The sequence below is a fragment of the Agelaius phoeniceus genome, chromosome 2 (genome assembly GCF_051311805.1).
Source record: "Agelaius phoeniceus isolate bAgePho1 chromosome 2, bAgePho1.hap1, whole genome shotgun sequence".
NCBI lineage: Eukaryota > Metazoa > Chordata > Aves > Passeriformes > Icteridae > Agelaius > Agelaius phoeniceus.
Genome location: NC_135266.1, coordinates 32,001,003 through 32,019,550, shown reverse-complemented (window position 1 = coordinate 32,019,550; position 18,548 = coordinate 32,001,003). Strand labels below are relative to the sequence as shown.

The 18,548-nt window shown below is 35.4% G+C and overlaps 1 protein-coding gene across 1 annotated transcript in view; it reads left to right on the top strand.

Annotated features, from left to right (window-relative positions):
• TMEM131 (transmembrane protein 131) overlaps positions 1-18,548 on the top strand; it is a 93,743-nt gene that overhangs the window by 50,413 nt on the left and 24,782 nt on the right. Inside the window, exons 9-22 of the mRNA XM_054654533.2 lie at positions 1,862-2,012; positions 2,142-2,198; positions 3,122-3,183; positions 8,286-8,394; positions 10,193-10,301; positions 11,044-11,197; positions 11,299-11,469; positions 11,739-11,849; positions 11,935-12,069; positions 12,483-12,587; positions 13,910-13,996; positions 17,155-17,307; positions 17,461-17,536; positions 17,639-17,756. Coding sequence (XP_054510508.2) covers positions 1,862-2,012; positions 2,142-2,198; positions 3,122-3,183; positions 8,286-8,394; positions 10,193-10,301; positions 11,044-11,197; positions 11,299-11,469; positions 11,739-11,849; positions 11,935-12,069; positions 12,483-12,587; positions 13,910-13,996; positions 17,155-17,307; positions 17,461-17,536; positions 17,639-17,756 — 1,598 coding nt within the window. The remainder of the gene's footprint in view (positions 1-1,861; positions 2,013-2,141; positions 2,199-3,121; positions 3,184-8,285; positions 8,395-10,192; positions 10,302-11,043; positions 11,198-11,298; positions 11,470-11,738; positions 11,850-11,934; positions 12,070-12,482; positions 12,588-13,909; positions 13,997-17,154; positions 17,308-17,460; positions 17,537-17,638; positions 17,757-18,548) is intronic.

Below are 18,548 nucleotides of genomic sequence, written 5' to 3'. Positions count from 1 at the left end.
GAAGGTACAGTTCTTGGCTGAATGCTGTATGTCACACCATTGGTAATGTCCAGCTAGATACAAAACGTATTTTCCTTTTCAGTTAGAATTACTTGATTTTTTTGATGACTAGTTTCTGGTCTAGGAGAGACTTCAGAGCCATTGGGCTCCTAAGTTTGTCTCTTGTTCAAGTGCATCATTACAGTAATGTGACACTTATATTTGTTTTAGGAGAATATTTCCATGTGAGTTACAAAGGACAATCACAATTCTTAAATCTTATGTTTTCTGGAGAAAGTCCATTAGAACGGCAGTATTTTAGTTTTAGGTACAAAAGTTGCAAGGAAATAAGTATTAACACAGATCACAACATTTTAAAAAAGGCAGTAGAAACAGATACTGATGGTTAGATATTCACATGAAAATAGATTTTAAAACATTATTGTCCTAATGCTTTGACACTGCTTTGGTCAAATTGCATTGCTTCTAAAGATAGCCCCTTACTGGTTGTCAGGAGAACTTGGGGGGGATGTTTTTCAGAGCATGAAGCTTTTTGGCTTCTCTTGCCAGGTTGCCAGTTAAAGCAATGATGACTCATATGTGAAAGCTTCCAGTGTCTGGCAAGGACTAATCCTCTTGTTTCCTCTATCCATCCATTTTCATACCCATTGGTATGCATTTTCATATAACCATTGGTATTTCAAAACAATAAGGCAGCTTTAAGTAATCAAACCAGTAGGAGGAAACACACAGATACATCATTGTATTGGTTATGTCAAGAGCTGCACTGCAGTTAGAAAAGGCTTCAAAGCAGCAGAAATTACTTGAGATATGGTGATGATACTTTGACATATGGATATACATAATTGTATAAAATTGTTCTGATGCCAAATGTTTGAATGTTTGGATGGAGCAGTCTGCATGTGCAGGAGTATTTTTTGATCTGACCAGCATTGGATCCCTAGTTACACATATGGAGGAGTCAGATCACATCCTTTGATACATTAATGAATGGCTGCATTATGTTGGGTCTGTGAAAACAGAACTTGAAATCTTCTTACTTTGATATTCAACAGCTTTCAAAATATACATCTGCAGTCATTGTGCCTTAGAAAATTTCCAGTCAAGGTTTTCATCTTCTATTAAAAAAAAAAAAACCAAGCAACCTACCAAAAATCCAATCCTCAGACCTTCTGTAATGTGATGAGGAAGACAATCTGATGTTAGTATTTCAGCTGTAGTGCTGAAGTTAGTCTTGTGCTGCAGCTGTGTTCAGGAAATACAGAAAGAGATGTCTTTCAAACCCTGAATGCAGATTAGAACTGACAGAATAGGCATGGTACAGCAACTGAAATTAGTTTTTACTTGCTCTTGTAAATTACATGGTGACTAATAAACATGGAGCTCTGCAAGCTTCTAGCTGAATGGAGTTGTGCACTTGTTTAGTTTGTGTTTAGCACTGAAACTGTATGGCCTGTGTCTGCTTTGGAGAAAAAATACTTAGAGTATGCAAATTCAATATTTGATATTACTGCCAACATTTTTTCTGAATATCTTTTGTTTATTGCTAGATTCTGCTAATGTAGTCTACTGTCTTTTTTACCACAATTTGAATACATAAAACGTAGAATCCTAGAATTGTTAGTTTAATCAAATGGGACATGAAAGTTCTCTTGCATATACCTAGTTTTAATCAGTGTCATATTAGATGATTACAGCTATTCTTTATAAATTTAATGGTAATTTTAGTCGTATGAAGCCTCTCTCTTCCTGCTATTGTAGCTTTTTCTCTTTACACAATTATACTTGATGTAATTATTTGGTGTGACAGCATTTTTTGTAATTACTGCACTCTCATAGATGTGCTTTGATTATTTATCAGGAAATACCTCCCTATGAAACAAAAGGAGTGATGAGAGCCAGCTTTTCTTCAAGAGAAGCAGATAATCATACAGCCTTCATTAGAATAAAAACAAATGCCTCAGACAACACAGAAGTTATTATTCTGCCTGTTGAAGTAGAAGTTACAACAGGTTTGTGAAAGAGTGGTTGGGGATTGGTTGATGTTTGGGTTTGTTTGGTGTTTTGGATGGTTTTTTTTCAATTATTCAAATTAATTAACTCTTAGTATAATAAGAAAATTGTATTTTTTTTTTTTTAAGCACCAGGAATCTATTCATCAACAGAAATGCTAGATTTTGGTACACTACGAACACAAGGTAAACCAGTCTTCAGTTCTCAAAGTATTGATCAGGAATGGGGTGGGGAGGGGAAAACCCAGTACCTTTGTACTTGTTCAGGGTTGCTTGTGGAATGATGTTTTTAAAAAGACAGAGATTACAACAGTGGGTCACAATAGTGCACAGATGCAAGAGTACTTGGGGTGTGTACAAGCAAGCAGTAGTTTGCACACCAGGTTGTAAGTCCAGTAGTAAGGTTAATGTTACACAATTGCACATGGGTTAGTCTGAAAAGCATTTCAGTTCAACTGGTTTGTAAACTTGTGAAAATGGCTTCACTTCTTGGGTAAGTCTTAATAATTTTCAGGCAGGGGAAAAGTGAAGGTGGGCAAACTTAATCAATTGTTTTATGATAGGATCTTTTTTTAATTGCCTCTAACATATTTGGGCTTAACATTTAACATTAATATTGTTTAGTGATAAAAAGTAATAAAACTACTAGTGATTAGAAAGTAGTAAAACTAGAGGTATTTTTTTTTAACTGTAAGGGGGATTTATTGCTGACAAAAAGCAATATTTATCTTCTGTTCAGCTAAAAAAAGATAGCTTCTGAAGAACTTTTCCATGCTACTTACTTATCATGTAAAGATTTTCAAGTAAGAGTAATTTCTTCTGAACATGGTGCATCTGAAAAAGTCATTGATTATGGTATTTTTAGCCTGTTCACTTCTTAATGTGTTAGAAATATGAGTGTAAGCTGAAGTATGTAATGCCTACTAATACACAAAAAGGCAGTTTTGTTGGGACTAGCTATTTTGACTGGCTATTCTGTTGTGTTAGTATAACTTTTTAACACTGAATAGTGGAGGTATATAAGAAACCAGCTAGTGTAAATGACTTTATATAAGATTCACATGTTAAAATAGCCTAATAGACAGGTGTGTTTTTTTGTTCTTTAACAGATCTGCCAAAAATTTTAAATCTGCATTTATTAAATTCAGGAACAAAAGATGTGCCAATTACAGTAAGTTTGATTTCTTTCAATTTGAAACTTTCTACATGGATTTATTTTTTCTCATAAAAATTGATGATTCACAGGTTTACCATGTAGTGGTCAGAATTAGAAGCTAGGTTATGTGTGACTGAAAATGTAACTTAATAGCAGAGCAAATAATTTTTATGCATGTTAAAATTAATTTGTGTCATAGTCTCCTTTGAAAGCTCTGAACAGCATTTTTAGGCTGTACCTGCAATATCTGAACCTTTGCAAGCTTTTATAATTGAGAACAGTAATTCATGTTCAGGGGGTGTAAGATTAATACAGTCTCTGTAAGATTCTTTGTCGTCATCACATTTACACATCAGTATATAAAGTGGTTCCCCAACATAATTTTTAAAGTTAAGCCAAGAGTAGCTTTCAAGAGCTGCCTGTAAAATTACCCTTTTTTTCTTGAGCTTATCTGCTTTGTTCCTTGAAATAACAAAAGAACCCAAACACTCTAGGGCCCTGTGCAGTAAGACCACTGGAGCTGAAAGTGAAGTGCAGCCAGCTTCAGAATTGTAGCATTTGGATTTTCTACTTTCTTTTTTTACTTCAGAAATTCAGCACTAGTCTGGTAGTCCGCCTTTGTTCATTGATACCTTCTTCCTGTGTGATTTTTCTCATTGCCCACTATTTTTCTCACTTCCTCCTTCTTCCCTCCCTTCCCTTCCTGTCTTCCTTCTTTTCCAGATTTAGTTGTGTAGCTAGCTATACCTTGTCCCAGTGCACTTCAAAAAGTGTTGAAGTGTTGAAAAGGAACCAGAGGAGCCAAAAGAATGACTGAAGGATTGGCAAAGGTTCCTTACTGAGATCTTGGAGAGCATCTCTGTGTTTATAAAGCTTGAAGCTACAACTATGAGGAAGAGTGTTTTAATAGTAGAGATCTACAAAATCTTAGGATACTGGAAACTGAGGCCAGATGAATTTGAAGTAGAAATGGGAAACATTTTTAGTGATGAAGATAAGTTTTCATGGTGACAATAGACCATTGCAGTGCTTGCTAAGCTGTTACTCACTAATAATTTTCAAGACAAGAGACACTTACAGTATACTGCAAAAAGATTTTTTTTCATTGAGGTCCTGATGCTTTATTACAGCAGTGAGGTCAGGTGGTCCTATAAGAATCATGGCTTTGTAAGCTATGGCACAACTTCCATAGAGAGTTTTAAAAACCAAAAAGACCTGTATAGGTATACGATTTTTGCATTGAGAGGGTTGGTAAATTCAATAAATTATTTTTCCAGCTGTATTTGCAAGTTTGTCTTAGATTTGACAGTTTACTTGTTGGTTGGGCTTTTTTATTATTTTTTTAAAGTGTGTAATATGCTTGCTTTGTACAATGCAAATAACCACATTTTCAGACCATCAGTATCACTTCTAATACCTACCTGGTTGTGTAGTGCCTAATTCATACTCCTCCTTTTAAAAAAAGACCCAAGCCCATCCATTTTTTTTAAGCTATGGTCTTTGGACTGGGGGCTGTAAACCATAAATACCAATCTAATGGAAGGCTGTTACTTGATAACCTTTATACATATCATGACAAAACTTTTCCAGAGAAATTGGGTTTTTTTACTGTGTATCAAAGCAGTTGATTTGGTATCTTTAAAACCTTTGGGACTCACTTTTGCAAGGAAAAAGCTACCACACGGGTCCAGATATGATGTGTTTTTCAGTGTGTCACATGGCACATCAAGTCAATTGTCCTTTTCATTAAGGAACAACTTTGTTGGGAAGTTTGTAAACTTTTTAGCTTTTGAAGCTCTTTGTGAATTTCTGCTGCTGTGCCAATCAATGAATTTCAAAGTGGAAAGCAAGAGTAAAGAATTTCACCAAGAAGGGACTTTATGAATAACTTACTTCTAGGAAAGCTTGACAAATAGACTTCTGACCCTTTAGAGCTAGTTTAAAAGTAGTGAGACAGACTGTGTGACAAATTTCATCTTAATGTCAGAAGAAAAGGCCAAGGCTATATTTAGCATATGTTTAAGCTGGGTGCTGGAGGAGCTAAATATCTTCAGGTCATCAGTGTGTGAGAGACTGCTAATACTGTTGCCAGACTTGTGGTTGTTCTGCCTTCAAGTACTTAGTCATGCTGTGGTCCAACAAACTGGTTGAGGATGATAAGAGCAAGCAAATAATTTTCTTTTTCAAGTTTTAAAACTACTTATAATATCTCCCTCATTTTGTGGGGTTTGTTCCATTACTAAGGATAATAATGCTTATTTAATGACTGGATAAACTAGTCATGCTGCAACAATGAAGCCATTCTATCAAAAATCTGGTAAATGTAGATTGTTGAACACTGTTTTATCCCTTGTCTATAATGTAAATTTTGTGTTTCCTTATGGCATTTTAAGCCTGTTTGACTGCTGAAAGCAAAGGGATACTTCAAAATTTGAGGTCCTGATCATATTGGATGCCTAAAGAGCCAGGAACTTCAGGACAGCCTTAGTGAAGCTGAATTGTATCAGTTTGAAAACCAAAGTGTTTGTGTAAGAAAGTATTAAGTTCTGTCCCAGCTTTAGAATAGGGGTTAATTTCTCTTAGCAACCTGCAAGAAGTAGTTTGCTTCTGTGTTGTGTTTTCATCTTCACATTTGGGTGTATGCATCTCAAAATTATCAAGGAATACAGTTTAGTAGTAGCTTGTTCCATGTTCTGGATGATTCTTTATGGAGAAAGTGAACTTTAATTAGTTAGGTGTTTTCTCTGTTTAAACACAAGACCAAGAAATTTTTGACAGTTGTGTCTGTAAAAGAGAATAAAACAGTTCAGAGGTGGTTCTGACACTAATGGAACCAGCCTTAATCTGCTACCTATAGCCACAGGGCTTTTTTGTCTATGCTAGGTGGGCAAGACAAAACTAGGCTTAGGAGCCTTCTGACTGGTAAACATTATAGATGAACATGAGCCAGTCTTCCAACCCATACTCTTTAGTTTATTAGAATCCATGTAGCCCAAGAGTCCTTAATCCTTCAAAGTCTTTCTCAAGAACTCCTGCAAAAGCAGGAAGTTTTAGCCCCTCTTTGTGTCCTTTAGCACATTTAAGATCTTAATTTTCTGCAGTTATGCTAAATATTGAATGTGTCTTCACAAAGCAGGGTCAGGAGTCTTGAGTGGGTCATTCTGTGGGAGAGCCATGTGTTACTGAAGTATGTCTATTTAAAATTATTCTTTCCTTCAGAAGTTGCTGTTAGGAATTTTTCTGAGAAAATTGGTGGTATTATGTTCTTGATGGAACTTGTTTTGTGGATGATTTTTAATGTATATTTCAGGACAGGCTTTACTTGAGCTTTATTTAAAATAGGTTGAAATTTGAGGAAAGTGACATTGAAAGGATACCTAAAGGATGTTTGTTTTTTCTCTAGTTGTCTTAATTTTGTATTTCTCTTTATAGCATGTAATCAAGCAACAAATGGGAAATGTGCATTATGCAGTGCAAAAATTTTCGACAAAACAGTATAAATTCCTTCCTTAACTAAATTTGCCAGCTGTAGACATTTTGAGTAAATACATGTAGGTTTGTTACACTTGTGGTTTAAGAGATGCACCTCTGAAACCTGCCTTTTTTTTTTGGTAACAGGCTGTCCTTTTGAATACTTCCAGTTTGATTTTCTAGGTGAAATCAGCATTATTTCAAACCAGTAATTTAAAGAAAGCATTTTGCATGAAAAGAGCTTCTGAAAATATTTATTGTCTGTCATCCAGAAGTTGTGAACTTTATCACAGCTTTGATTTTTATCTGCTTTAGGAGGGTTGTTGTTTTTTAAAGACATGTCAAGATTTTAGTTTTGTAGTGTGGATCTCATTAGAAGAAAATTGATATAATTATTAATTGACTTGTGAAGAGAAATACCAAATATCTGTACTCCATGTATGCAGATATGGTGGTGGACAAAGGCCAGTGCTATAAATCCAAAATACAAAACTTCTGCTTGAGTTAACAGAGATTATTCATTAGCTGCAGGAGTAGTGCTGCTTGTTCCCACTAAAGATCATGTGGTCTGCAGAACTCAGTTATTTATGCACACTTTTATGGCTTTAATTTACAATCAAGGGCAGCTTGGCTTGGAAGAACTGTAATTGGTTTGTGCCACTAGCTGTCTGCCTTCCTCCCTGACCAAGAAAAGCTCAGCTGCTTGTTAAACAGGTGCTAAACCTCTGCAGCCCAGCAGAAGGTAAGGCAGCACTCATTTCAGTTTTCTTAATTCAGCATCTTGTGATTTACTGTGGCTTAACAGGTGCTATGTGAGCAGCTGATCTGTTCTTAAAGCAGGAGGAGACAGCTGGGGAGGAAGAATCACGGCAGCCATCCTAATTTTAAGCAAAACAAGAATAAGAGCATTTAAATGCTTCATACCCAGTTTCTCCATGGAATCTAGATGGTTTGCTAGCAATCTTTATAGAGTCTTCAGATGACATGGAATCCCTTATCCTGCTGCACAGCAATGAGTGCCTCCACAAATCAGCTCTGGCTATTGACTGACACAATAGCTCTTCCAGTGATGGCCATTTGCCTTTTCCCTTTGGTTTAAAACAGTAAATCCTCAGATGTAAAGGGTGACCTTGTAAGGTGTTAGTGTAGAATGAGTGTCATCACAGATCTACAAAATGTTTCTCTATACAGTTAGTTATTTTTTTCTCTGCAGACTTAGCATGGGATTAGAGACAAGGGAGATGTCTATATCCTCTCTGTTAGTTGCACAAGTCAGTTAACAGCTTTGTTAGTGAGTGCACCAGAAACAAATATCCTAGCTATTGTAGCCCTGCAGCATTAAGAACAAAAATTAAATCCTAATTTAAATAAGGATTGGTTTCTATTTTATTAATATGTTTCTGGCCATACTGCCACTTAATTCAACATCCCCAAGGAGAACTCACTGTTTCCTACTTTGCTGTATATTGACTGAGTAATTTGTAGGACCTGAAAAAAATTCTAAAGCCACTTGTAATGCTGCTTTCTTATAGGAAAGACAGACCTAGAACAGCTTGACCAAAAGTAGTTGCAGTTTTATCACTGTGAAAGGTTTCACAGCATGTTAGCAATGATACATTTACAGATGCTTCATATTTTGTTTGCAGAGTGTGAGACCTACACCACAGAATGAAGCGATAACAGTGTATTTCAAGCCCGTTACGTTAAAAGCCTCTGAAAGTAAATATACCAAAGTTGCAAGCATTAGCTTTGATGGTAAGTACTGCTCCACTCTTCTTAGAACTTGTCAAGTGCTTCTGAAAACTTACTGAAGTTTCATCGATTATTTTCACTATCTAAACAAAAAACTGTTCATAGTTTTGAGAAGAAAATGGGATTTTCCTACCTGGAAAAGGCTTACAATTCTTCTGAACTTCAGTTATTTCTGAAAGGATTGTCTTTGTTTATGATGAACAAGTATCTTAGACTGGTAAATACAGATGAGAAGGTATTCTTTATTTTTCTAATAAACATAACTGTATTCTTATGTTAAGGCCCTGGTTATTTAAATGTATTTTTGTTTTAAGCAGACATTTGTTTTTGAGAAATCCTAACAAACAAGGTAATGAGTACAAGTTACTCCTGGGGAAATTTCAATTAGACACAAGAAGAAAATTTTTCACAATGAAAACAATCGCCCATTGAAATAATCTCCCCAAGATGGGGGGGATTCTGCAGTGTTGGGTGCTTATAATCAATCTGGCCAGGGCACTGAGACATCCTGTTTAAACTGTATTTCTGCCAGGAAAGGTTGGGCCAAGGTGTCCTTGAGGTCTCCTTCAACCTGGTATTCTATGATTTTTCTCCTACATAGTGTGACTTCAAATACTATGCTGACACTTTGTAGAAAGGCACCTCTGTTTTTTAAAGAGATTTTAATCAACTGTTAAAATGGTGGTGACTACTCAGATGTTACTGCTTTAAGATACTAGTTGGTGTTGTAAGTCTTTCTGCCTGGATTGCTTAAAAATGGAATCTTACACATGAAATAGTTGTGGTAGACATAATTTTAGAAGTTGCATAGAAAAAGAGGAAAAAATTGATTTTTATTACCATTTATGGATTAGCACTTTAAAAATTTAATAGCGCATGGTTTCTAAAACAAGTGAAGTACATTTTAGCTTATAAATTCTGAAAGAGATGAATTCTGTCAACCTAAGGTGATAATACATTCAGATTTTGAAGCTGGTGGGAATTCTTATATGAGGACCTACTGGCTAACATATGGTGCATCTTAGAAGGAATGGTGGTTCCTGGGAAAAATACCCAGTTAAGCTGCTTAATGTGTTTAAGGAACTGACTTGATGAATTCTTATCAGTGAAGCAGCCAGCCCTAAATATATGCAATTTCAGCTGTCCTAATTACATACAGGGGCTTTAGGGGCTTGGTGGCTTCTCTTAATTAGTATTTGAATACCTTGATTTTTTTTTTTTTGGCACTACTTCTACCAGGCTGCCATTGCTTGTTCTGTGATCTTGGAGCAGATCTGTGAGCATCACTCTTGGTGCTTGTGTAGTTTAAGTTCTTACATGGATTCTACTTCTCTTTTTGCAACATTTAGTTTGTCTTCCATTTCTTTATTATTAAGATCCTCTCTACTGCTAATTCTAATTGAGGGACCCAGCAGTCTCAAGCTTCTGTTCTGTTAGGAGAGGGATAGTTTTATTCCATATTCTTAGTGGAGACTTCAGTTCATCTGGATCCAAATTATCCTCTGGACATGTTCAGGTAATTTATATGACAGCAACAATCAGGCTTCCCTATTGTAGAAAAGCTTAGTAAATTGGGCTGGTCATCTAACTGGTGGGAAGATTTCAGAATTGGGATCTCTTGTTTCATAGACTTTACACCATGTCAATTTGGTTATTGAAATTCCCTTAAACTCCACTTTTTTCCTTCCACAATAATTAATTTCTGGGCTAGCTCTGTGGTTTTATTCTTCCACTCATTCTAGTATAACTTAATGGATCAACTTTTGTCAGCTTTAACAAACTTATATTTTTGTGTGTGCAGCATCAAAAGCAAAAAGAGCATCACAGTCTTCTGGGAAAATAACTGTTAAAGCAAAAGAGAAGAGCTATTCCAAACTTGAAATACCGTATCAAGCAGAAGTGTTGGATGGGTAAGCTTCCAGTAACTGAACATAGTTCAAAAACTAAATGCTCTAAACTAGAGGGGATTATTCCTGTTTGTAAACAAATGGATGAAGTAGTCTTAGCCATTAATAAGTTGGTTTCAAGGCTTGAAATTGACATAAGTGAGTTGTTTTTCAGAGTAGCTGAAGACTGCAGATGAGATATTTTTAAAATGCAGTATTGGAAATATTTCTGCTTTTGCATTCGCTGTTCTATTGCCATATGAAGTAAAGGTAGAGAAAGTACTTTTGGTTTTAAGCAAAATTTTGGAAGAATGCTGTATTTCCTTGAGCTTTGTTATTTATTTACAAAGTATGACTAAGTTCACTTTATAAACATTTTGAATGAGGTGCTATTTTATCAACAGAACTGGCAGACTATTTTAACAACCGACAAACTAAACCTTACCTTATCACAGCTTTGTGCTGCAGACACATGATTTGGCTAATAAAAAATACATGTAATTTGCAAATTTTCTTAATACTTCAACACTTCCTTTTAGTCCCCCTATCATCCTCAGTTACGTGTTTCCTTATCTTATTTGAATTACTTAGTTACTGATGTCCCTGTAGTGCTAATATAGTAATATAGTGCTAGGGATAATATAGTTTCACCATGCAGTGGGGTATGTATCTTTTTAGGTGTTTGAAATAATGAATTCTTTTCTTTGTGTAAGGAAAACACTTTGAGGAAAATCTTTATTTCCTTTACTCTGTTTTCTTTTGATAGTTATTTAGGATTTGATCATGCTGCCACACTCTTTCACATTCGTGACAGTGCTGCTGATTCTGTGGAAAGACTGATCTATTTAACAAACACATTCAGTTTTGCAGTCCTTATACACGATGTTGTGTTACCAGAAGAAGCAAAACCAATGTTTAAAGTAAGTCCCATTTCAGTGAATGCTTTTATCTATTAGTAAATCCTTAAATGTGATATACTTTGTTCAGTTGTAACCTTGGTCTTCATTGTTCACTGATCTAGATCCAGAACTTCAGTAAACCAGTCTTAATTCCACCCAATGAATCAAGATATATTTTTACACTTCATTTTATGCCTTCCACATCATCTGTTCACGTAGATAATAATATCCTACTTATCACCAATGCTTCTAAATTTCACCTACCTGTCCGAGCATACACAGGATTTCTTGATGTAAGTATTTTCCCTTTTTTTGGCAACTTCTGTGTAATTAGAGGCAGACTTCATAGACTCTTTCAGCAGACACCAAAGTAGAATAAAGAATTAAAAATTCTTTTTTGTTCCCCTAAAGTCTTTAGTTTTACATAGGAAGTTTATTAATGTAGAATTGAGATGGTCATGGTAGTGTTGTATTGAAATTATTAATGTGATTTTTAATGAGCTTAGAGTTTGAGCAACTTTATATTTCACTTATGCTAAAATACTTTTATCAATGTTTCTAGTACTTTGTACTGTCTCCAAAAAGTGAGGAGCGATTTATAGATTTTGGCATATTGAGTGCAACAGAAGCTACCAGCATCTTATTTGCAGTCATCAACAGCAATCCAATAGAGGTGAGGATGCATTTATTTTTAGTTTATCTTTTAAAAATTTACATCAGTGTTGTTACTGAAAACAATACCTTTTGTTCTTTTTAAGCTGGCTATAAAAAGTTGGCATATTATAGGGGATGGTTTGGCTGTAGAACTTCTAACAACTGAAAAGGGAAACAGAACAACAATAATTGCAAACCACCACGAACTACAAAATGCTACTGCATCTGATCAGTCTTCAGTAAGTAAACCTTTGAATCCATTGCTTTAAAGCTAGATATAGGAGAGAAGAGAAAAACCTCTGCAAGTTCTTTCAGTTTCATTTTAGCAGAGGAGAGATAAGAATTCTTAATTTTTGTCTGAACTTGAGTATGATAAAGCATGTTGGCTTCCTAAATTTATTTTAAGGAGCAGCATTATATTTACCCTTTCCAAACCTAATCAATCTCAATACCCTCATGATGCTTGTTGTTAATCTGGGATGAGTAGAAATTTATCACCACAAGGGAATAGATAATTTTTGTGTTAGTCACTTATGTATATGAACTCATTGTTTATCACTGACAGTAGTTTTAAATGGATTTTGAGTCTGGTTTTGGTGAAATTTCTTTTTGTTTAATGGAATACATTGGTGACTTTTTCTACCATTTACAGGTGATACTCGCATCAGGCTATTATGCAGTGTTCAGAGTAAATCTAATAGCGAAGGAACTGGAAGGAATTCATGATGGAGCTGTGCAAATCACAACAGATTATGAGGTATATTTACTGTATAATAAATGAGTATTGCCCAAAATATCTGTTTAGTCTTTAAGTGTTGTATTAGTGGACAGACTGTAGCCTGAGTTGAGGTTGGACGGGAACTCCAGAGGTCAGATTATCTTTGCAAGTTAACCCTGCATCATACAACAGGAATGTTACTTATGCTTTTATTATGATTTTTGACTGGCTTTCAGAAATATCCATTTAAATCTGACTTAATGCTTTGCAGTTTGGGTTCTTCAGTGACATGACACATCCTCAAAGCATCAATGCATGGATCTTGGGGCATGTCATGTTCTGACAATGTGCTTCTCCACATTATCAGTTACTGAAACAAAGCTGTAATATCAGCCATTTTTGTCAAAATGCAACGTGAAAACTGTTTTGGAGAGTCATAGAATCATTAAGGTTTAAAAAGACTGGATACCCCCATACTCACTAAACCATATTGCAGCTTTCCACAGTTTGCTGGCAGTTGATAAAACAGAATCCTTGCACTGATTATTATGGGAGAGAACAACTGGTTGCCTCAGCTTCATGTGCCTTGTTTTTGCAGGAGACAGAGCCTAATGAATAATGCAATTTGTATTTAATATCTTTGTGTGGTATATGGAAAAAAACCCCAAATGTGACTCTGTGCTTATGAGGTCAGGAAATTATATCACTGATTGAGTAGTTCTGATGGTGCTACAGAAAATGAGAAATTCCCAAATTCTGCCAGTTATTGGAGATTTGAAGCTTTCTTGTAGTATAACCACTTCAGCTACAGATGTATGTGACCCTTCAGCTACAGATTCTGAAGCATTTTATTTTCTTGCTTGTTACAAGTTATTCTACTTGTAATGGTACTTGAATCTCATTGCCATCCCTTCCAGCTACTTTTTCAGTGTGTATCTCAAGGTATTACAATAACACCATGTTTTGAGAAGTTGGGTATATTTTCTTTCCTCAGTTACTTTAAAGATGTTACTCTCCTGTTTTCCAGCAAAGTAAGCCCCATTCAAATGAGACCTATATAATATCCCATTGGGGAGCTTATGTTTTCAGTATGCTTTTCTGTTCCATGTAGAGGAGAACTGAGGATGGCTGAGTGAAGGAGTGCTTCCTGACAGTGTGAACTGACTGTTCAGAATATGATGATGGGTTGAAATCTTAATTCATGTCTCCATGTTTTAAATTTCTATATAATCCTAGACTACATTAATTGTACACTTTCAGGGTTTTATTATTATATGCAATTTAAAAGTGGAAGAGGCATTTAAAGGCTGGAAATGTAAGGGGTCTTTTTCTAAATTTTCCTTTTTATTTTTTTGGTCCAGATTTTAACTATACCAGTGAAGGCTGTGATTGCTGTAGGCTCATTGACCTGCTCCCCAAAACATGTTTTTTTTCCACCTTCTTTTCCGGTAAGAGAGTTGGGGAGGATTAAATGTTTACTTGCTGTGTTTTTTCTTTATATGCCCTTTTCAAGGGAGAGCACTGTCCTGAATTCTATGTCAAACTGCTGGGGAGATTTTGCTACCAAACTGTTATGATCAGTTTGTCATTATTTTGGGGGTTGTTTGGGATTTTCCCACTCTGTGTTCCAAACATGAGTTGTCCCTACATCTCCTCAACAGCCCACTTGAATGGGATCTTGGAATATTCATGTAATGGGATAGATCTCATAAGAGGAAGATAGGTCAGTCAGCAGGACTATCTCATAAGAGGAAGATAGGTCAGTCAGCAGGACTTCAGTGAATGTTTGCTACAATTGCCACATATTCCATTTTCCTTCTGATCTCCTGTGTCACAAATTCTTCTGAAGTCTTTTGCTACTCCAGAGGTCAGACAGTCATGCCTACAGTTCCCAAGATCACTAGTTGTTTTTTATCTTTAAGATCTATTTTGTTTTTTTTTACTATATAGCCTCACCATATGGATACTTATTACACTGAGTACCACATCTAAAACTTCATTATTACCTACTTCATAAGCTTTTGAGAAGTTAAAATAGCTTAAAGGTCCACTTGGCTTTCATTCACTGGACATAAAGCAGTTTCTATATTCTCTATCTGAATCTACTAGAATTACTTGAAATTATTATCATGATTATGAAGAACAATTCATGTGAAGAATATCCCTTTTGACTGCCACATAAAAATATTTTGTTCTATGTTGGACCATAAAAAAGTAATATTTTTTAATCTCCTTTGAGTTTGTTCCTGCTGAAATGGTTAAAGAGCTTCTCAGTATTTCATAGTAATATGCCCACAGTTTTGTCAGCTTGATTTTGGCGGGGGGGAGGGGGCTTTGTTTTGTTTGTTTGATTATTGTTTGTGAGTGTTTTTGCTTTGGCTCTGCAATTTTTTGCGGGGGAGGGTTCTTTGTTTTTATTTGGGGGAGTTTTGGTTTTTTGTTTATTTCCTTTTGCTTTATTTTCTTTTGGCAGATACTACTTCTTATAGCACCTGTGTTTCTCAGACATAGCTCTGTTGCTGTCATTATTCTTTCTCTTCCCTAGATTACTGTGATTTTTATTGTCTTCATGCTTCTTTTCTAGTAATGTTTTCAGACAATTATTCTTTCAGGGGATCTTTGGCCTCCTGCATTTTGTTTGGGAGTATAGATTCAGATATAATTATCAGCTTTGACAAGATTATATACTGTTTACTCTGGTCAAGCCCCAAGCTTTTCAGAGCAGTCAGCTTCACTTTCTACTTACATTAGTTGATCACTTAGCTCTTTTTATATTTGAGAACACAAAATACTTACTTTTACTTTTACTTTTCTTGGAATAATTTCAAACTAAACTTATGCTCACTTAACTCATGCTACTCTAACATTTAGTTCTTCTGTAATGCCTCTATTACGTATGAAAATAAGCCTAAAATAGCATCAGTTCTTTTTGTTTCAGTGTTTGGTGGAGAAACTTGACAGCTACACCAGCCAGGAATAACTAGGTGCTACTATTTTAGTAACACATGCTTTTCAGTTCATACTTAGGATGTAATTCCCCTGCAGCTGCCTGGTTCCCAGAGCTGGCTGTCTGTTTATAGTTTTAGTGTATTTGTACCTAAGTGTGATTTCTGGTATTCTGTTGAAGGTTGTCAGCAATACACTGACAGTGTGTACAGGTCTTGTAAAGGTCAGCGTCTTGATTTAAACCAATCTTAGCTCTGTTGACTTCTGCTTCATAGAGTCTTCTTTGCCTCACAGTGCCACCTCTTAACTGTCCCCTGATCAAAGCTCATCTTTGAGGACCTCTATGCTAAATGGCATTGTTCTGTTTTTCTTATTACTGCTGAACAATTGTTTTCCCTTGTCTGTTGTTTCACGTCTAAATGCTGTGTAAAGGTCTTAGTAAAATACTATTTATTTGTTCTAGACACTTTACCAAACCTGTATCTTGTCCCATTGATGACAGTTTGTTACTCATAGGAATTCACAGATGAAGCTCAGATATACCTCCTAATTCAGTTTAACAGGACTGTACTGTTAAGGATTTATTCTTGTACTTTCTTTCCCTCTGCAATTACTTCTGTTGAGACTGTTGCAATATGTGACTGTTTCCTGAGACCACAGGCAAATTTTGAACCTGCAAAAGACCTCTTCCATGTCTCTACTTAAACTTAGACTTATTTTTTTAAAAGTTTGAAGTATTGATTTAAGGGGAACAAAAAAAAACATGTTCATTAAAAGATAGCCTTGGGTATTTATATTTGCTCAAACTGATTTTTTTTTTTTAACATAAATCTGAAGTCTCCCCACTAGTCCTGAGTTGCACTTCTGTCTGCTTTTGTTTCTAGTATTTGTTTCCTCTCTACATACCAGGGTTGAGTGTTAAGGTGTAAAATATGACCATGGAATCATTAATTTACAACTGGGGCAGGGTAGAGCTTGAGCATTGTAAGGATTTTGATAATGACAATTAAACTACATTTTCTGTGCTTAAAAGATTTGACTCAGAAAAGCAGGCAGGCTGTAAAGGTGTGGGGAAAATCTTCCTGGTTTTTTTCTTGAATGTAGTTTTCGTGTGTTATCTTAATTGCATTTGGGAGCAGGAAGAGGGTTTTAAAAGCTCTCTGTCACCTGTAGTTTTTGTAATTGTAGCTTCCCCTTCCTTTCAGATTGTAGCTTCCCCTTCCTTTCAGATTATTTCTAATTCCTAGTGACTAATTACTATTTCTAATTGCCAGCAGTGATCTTTTACAAAAAGACTGTTTCCTTTTAGTAATCGGAGGCTCAGCAAACTGAAGTTTTCTCTTGCCTTTCCTCTTCTGATATTTTTTAATCATGATTTGATTAAAGAGAGCTGTTGTCCAAGCCCTTCAAAGATACTTCAGGTGTTCTTAATTTTCAAAAAAGGGTGCACTGTGTTTGGAAGCAGATGGAGGAAAAAATACAGCTTCACAGAAACTTACTATCTTGAAGTGTTGCAAATGGCATTTCTTTACGATAGCGTAGTTAAAATTGCAGTTTAACATTTCAGCAGTGCTGTGGTCTTTGCCAGCCTGCATAAATAGATACATATGCTAGGGAAAAATGCATATCCTGCAGACTTTTTTCCTTTTATTTTCCTTAGGGGAAAGTAGTTCACCAGAGCCTGAACATTATGAACTCCTTTTCTCAGAAAGTGAAAATACAACACATACGGTCCCTGTCAGAAGATGTAAGGTTTTATTATAAGAGGCTAAGAAGTAATAAAGAAGATTTAGAGCCAGGAAAAAAATCAAAGGTTTGTTTATGTCTTATTTCTAAACATTTATAAGTTCTCTTTTCTATATAGCATGTGTTAAGTTTCTGTGTTCAACAGAAATCTTCCCTCTTTTTTCTTTGGTCGTTAGATTTACTGTGCTGTTTAATTGATCAGCTCTTACATGTTTTGCAGATTGCAAATATTTATTTTGATCCTGGTTTACAGTGTGGAGATCATTGTTATGTAGGATTGCCTTTTCTATCTAAATGTAAGTAAAGTTCAACTTTCTAATGAAAATAATTTCAAATAAGTTTTCTCCTTAATTAATGATTTTACTTGAAGATTTATAAAACCACATTATTTCCTACAGCGGAATCTAAAGTTCAGCACAGCATAGCAATGCAAGAAGATGCATGGGATTCTGACTGGGATTTGCATGAGAATTTATTCAAAGAATGGACAGAAATAAAAGAGAACTCAAGCCATAGGTAAGTGTTATATTCCTGTTGTTTGCTCAGGCCTTAAGTCAGTACTAATTCTGTGACATGTGTGCTCTTATAGAATAAAAGGCTTCTTAATATTGCTGTGCTCTTTGAGAGGGGGCCAGAAAGGAATTGCTTGGCCTTCTCTGCAAAATCTTTAAAGAGAGCATTTCAAAAGTTAGAAAACAGTAATAATTTTCCCCAAATTAAAGAAAACATTGACAGTTACTATTCACTGAGTTGCTGGAGTTCTTTACAAGATTGTAACAGCAAGGAAGTTTCTACTCTGCAAAAATTTCCAAAACCAGATTATACTGGTTGTTCAGTATCCCTGCTTAAACAGTTTTAAAATAATATCTTCAATATCCCTTTTAAGATTTCATAAGGTTTTCTGTCATTACCATACCAGGATTTTTGCATTTCAGTGAATTACAAAATTTTCTGCTATTTTACCTTGAGAAAGATTAATGGTTGCTACTTAATATTTAGAAAAGTTAAACTCTGTAGACTGCTACATACCCTTTAAATATCTGCCTTCTCATACATAAAGTTGATTTAATGTCCAAGGGACACGAGTTAACATAAACAGCAAGAGTGTGTGTGTCTTTTGTGTTGATAGCATCCAGATTGCCCTTTCAAAAAAAGGCATGTGAAGAAACAAAATGTCTGTATGCAACTAAATAGAATAACAAAAGCATTCCTCCCTTATCACTTCTGTGTTATAATGGTGATATATTATTAACTACTGAGAAAATCTGATCTAAACAGAATCCTCTATTTAGCTGCACCAGTAACTTC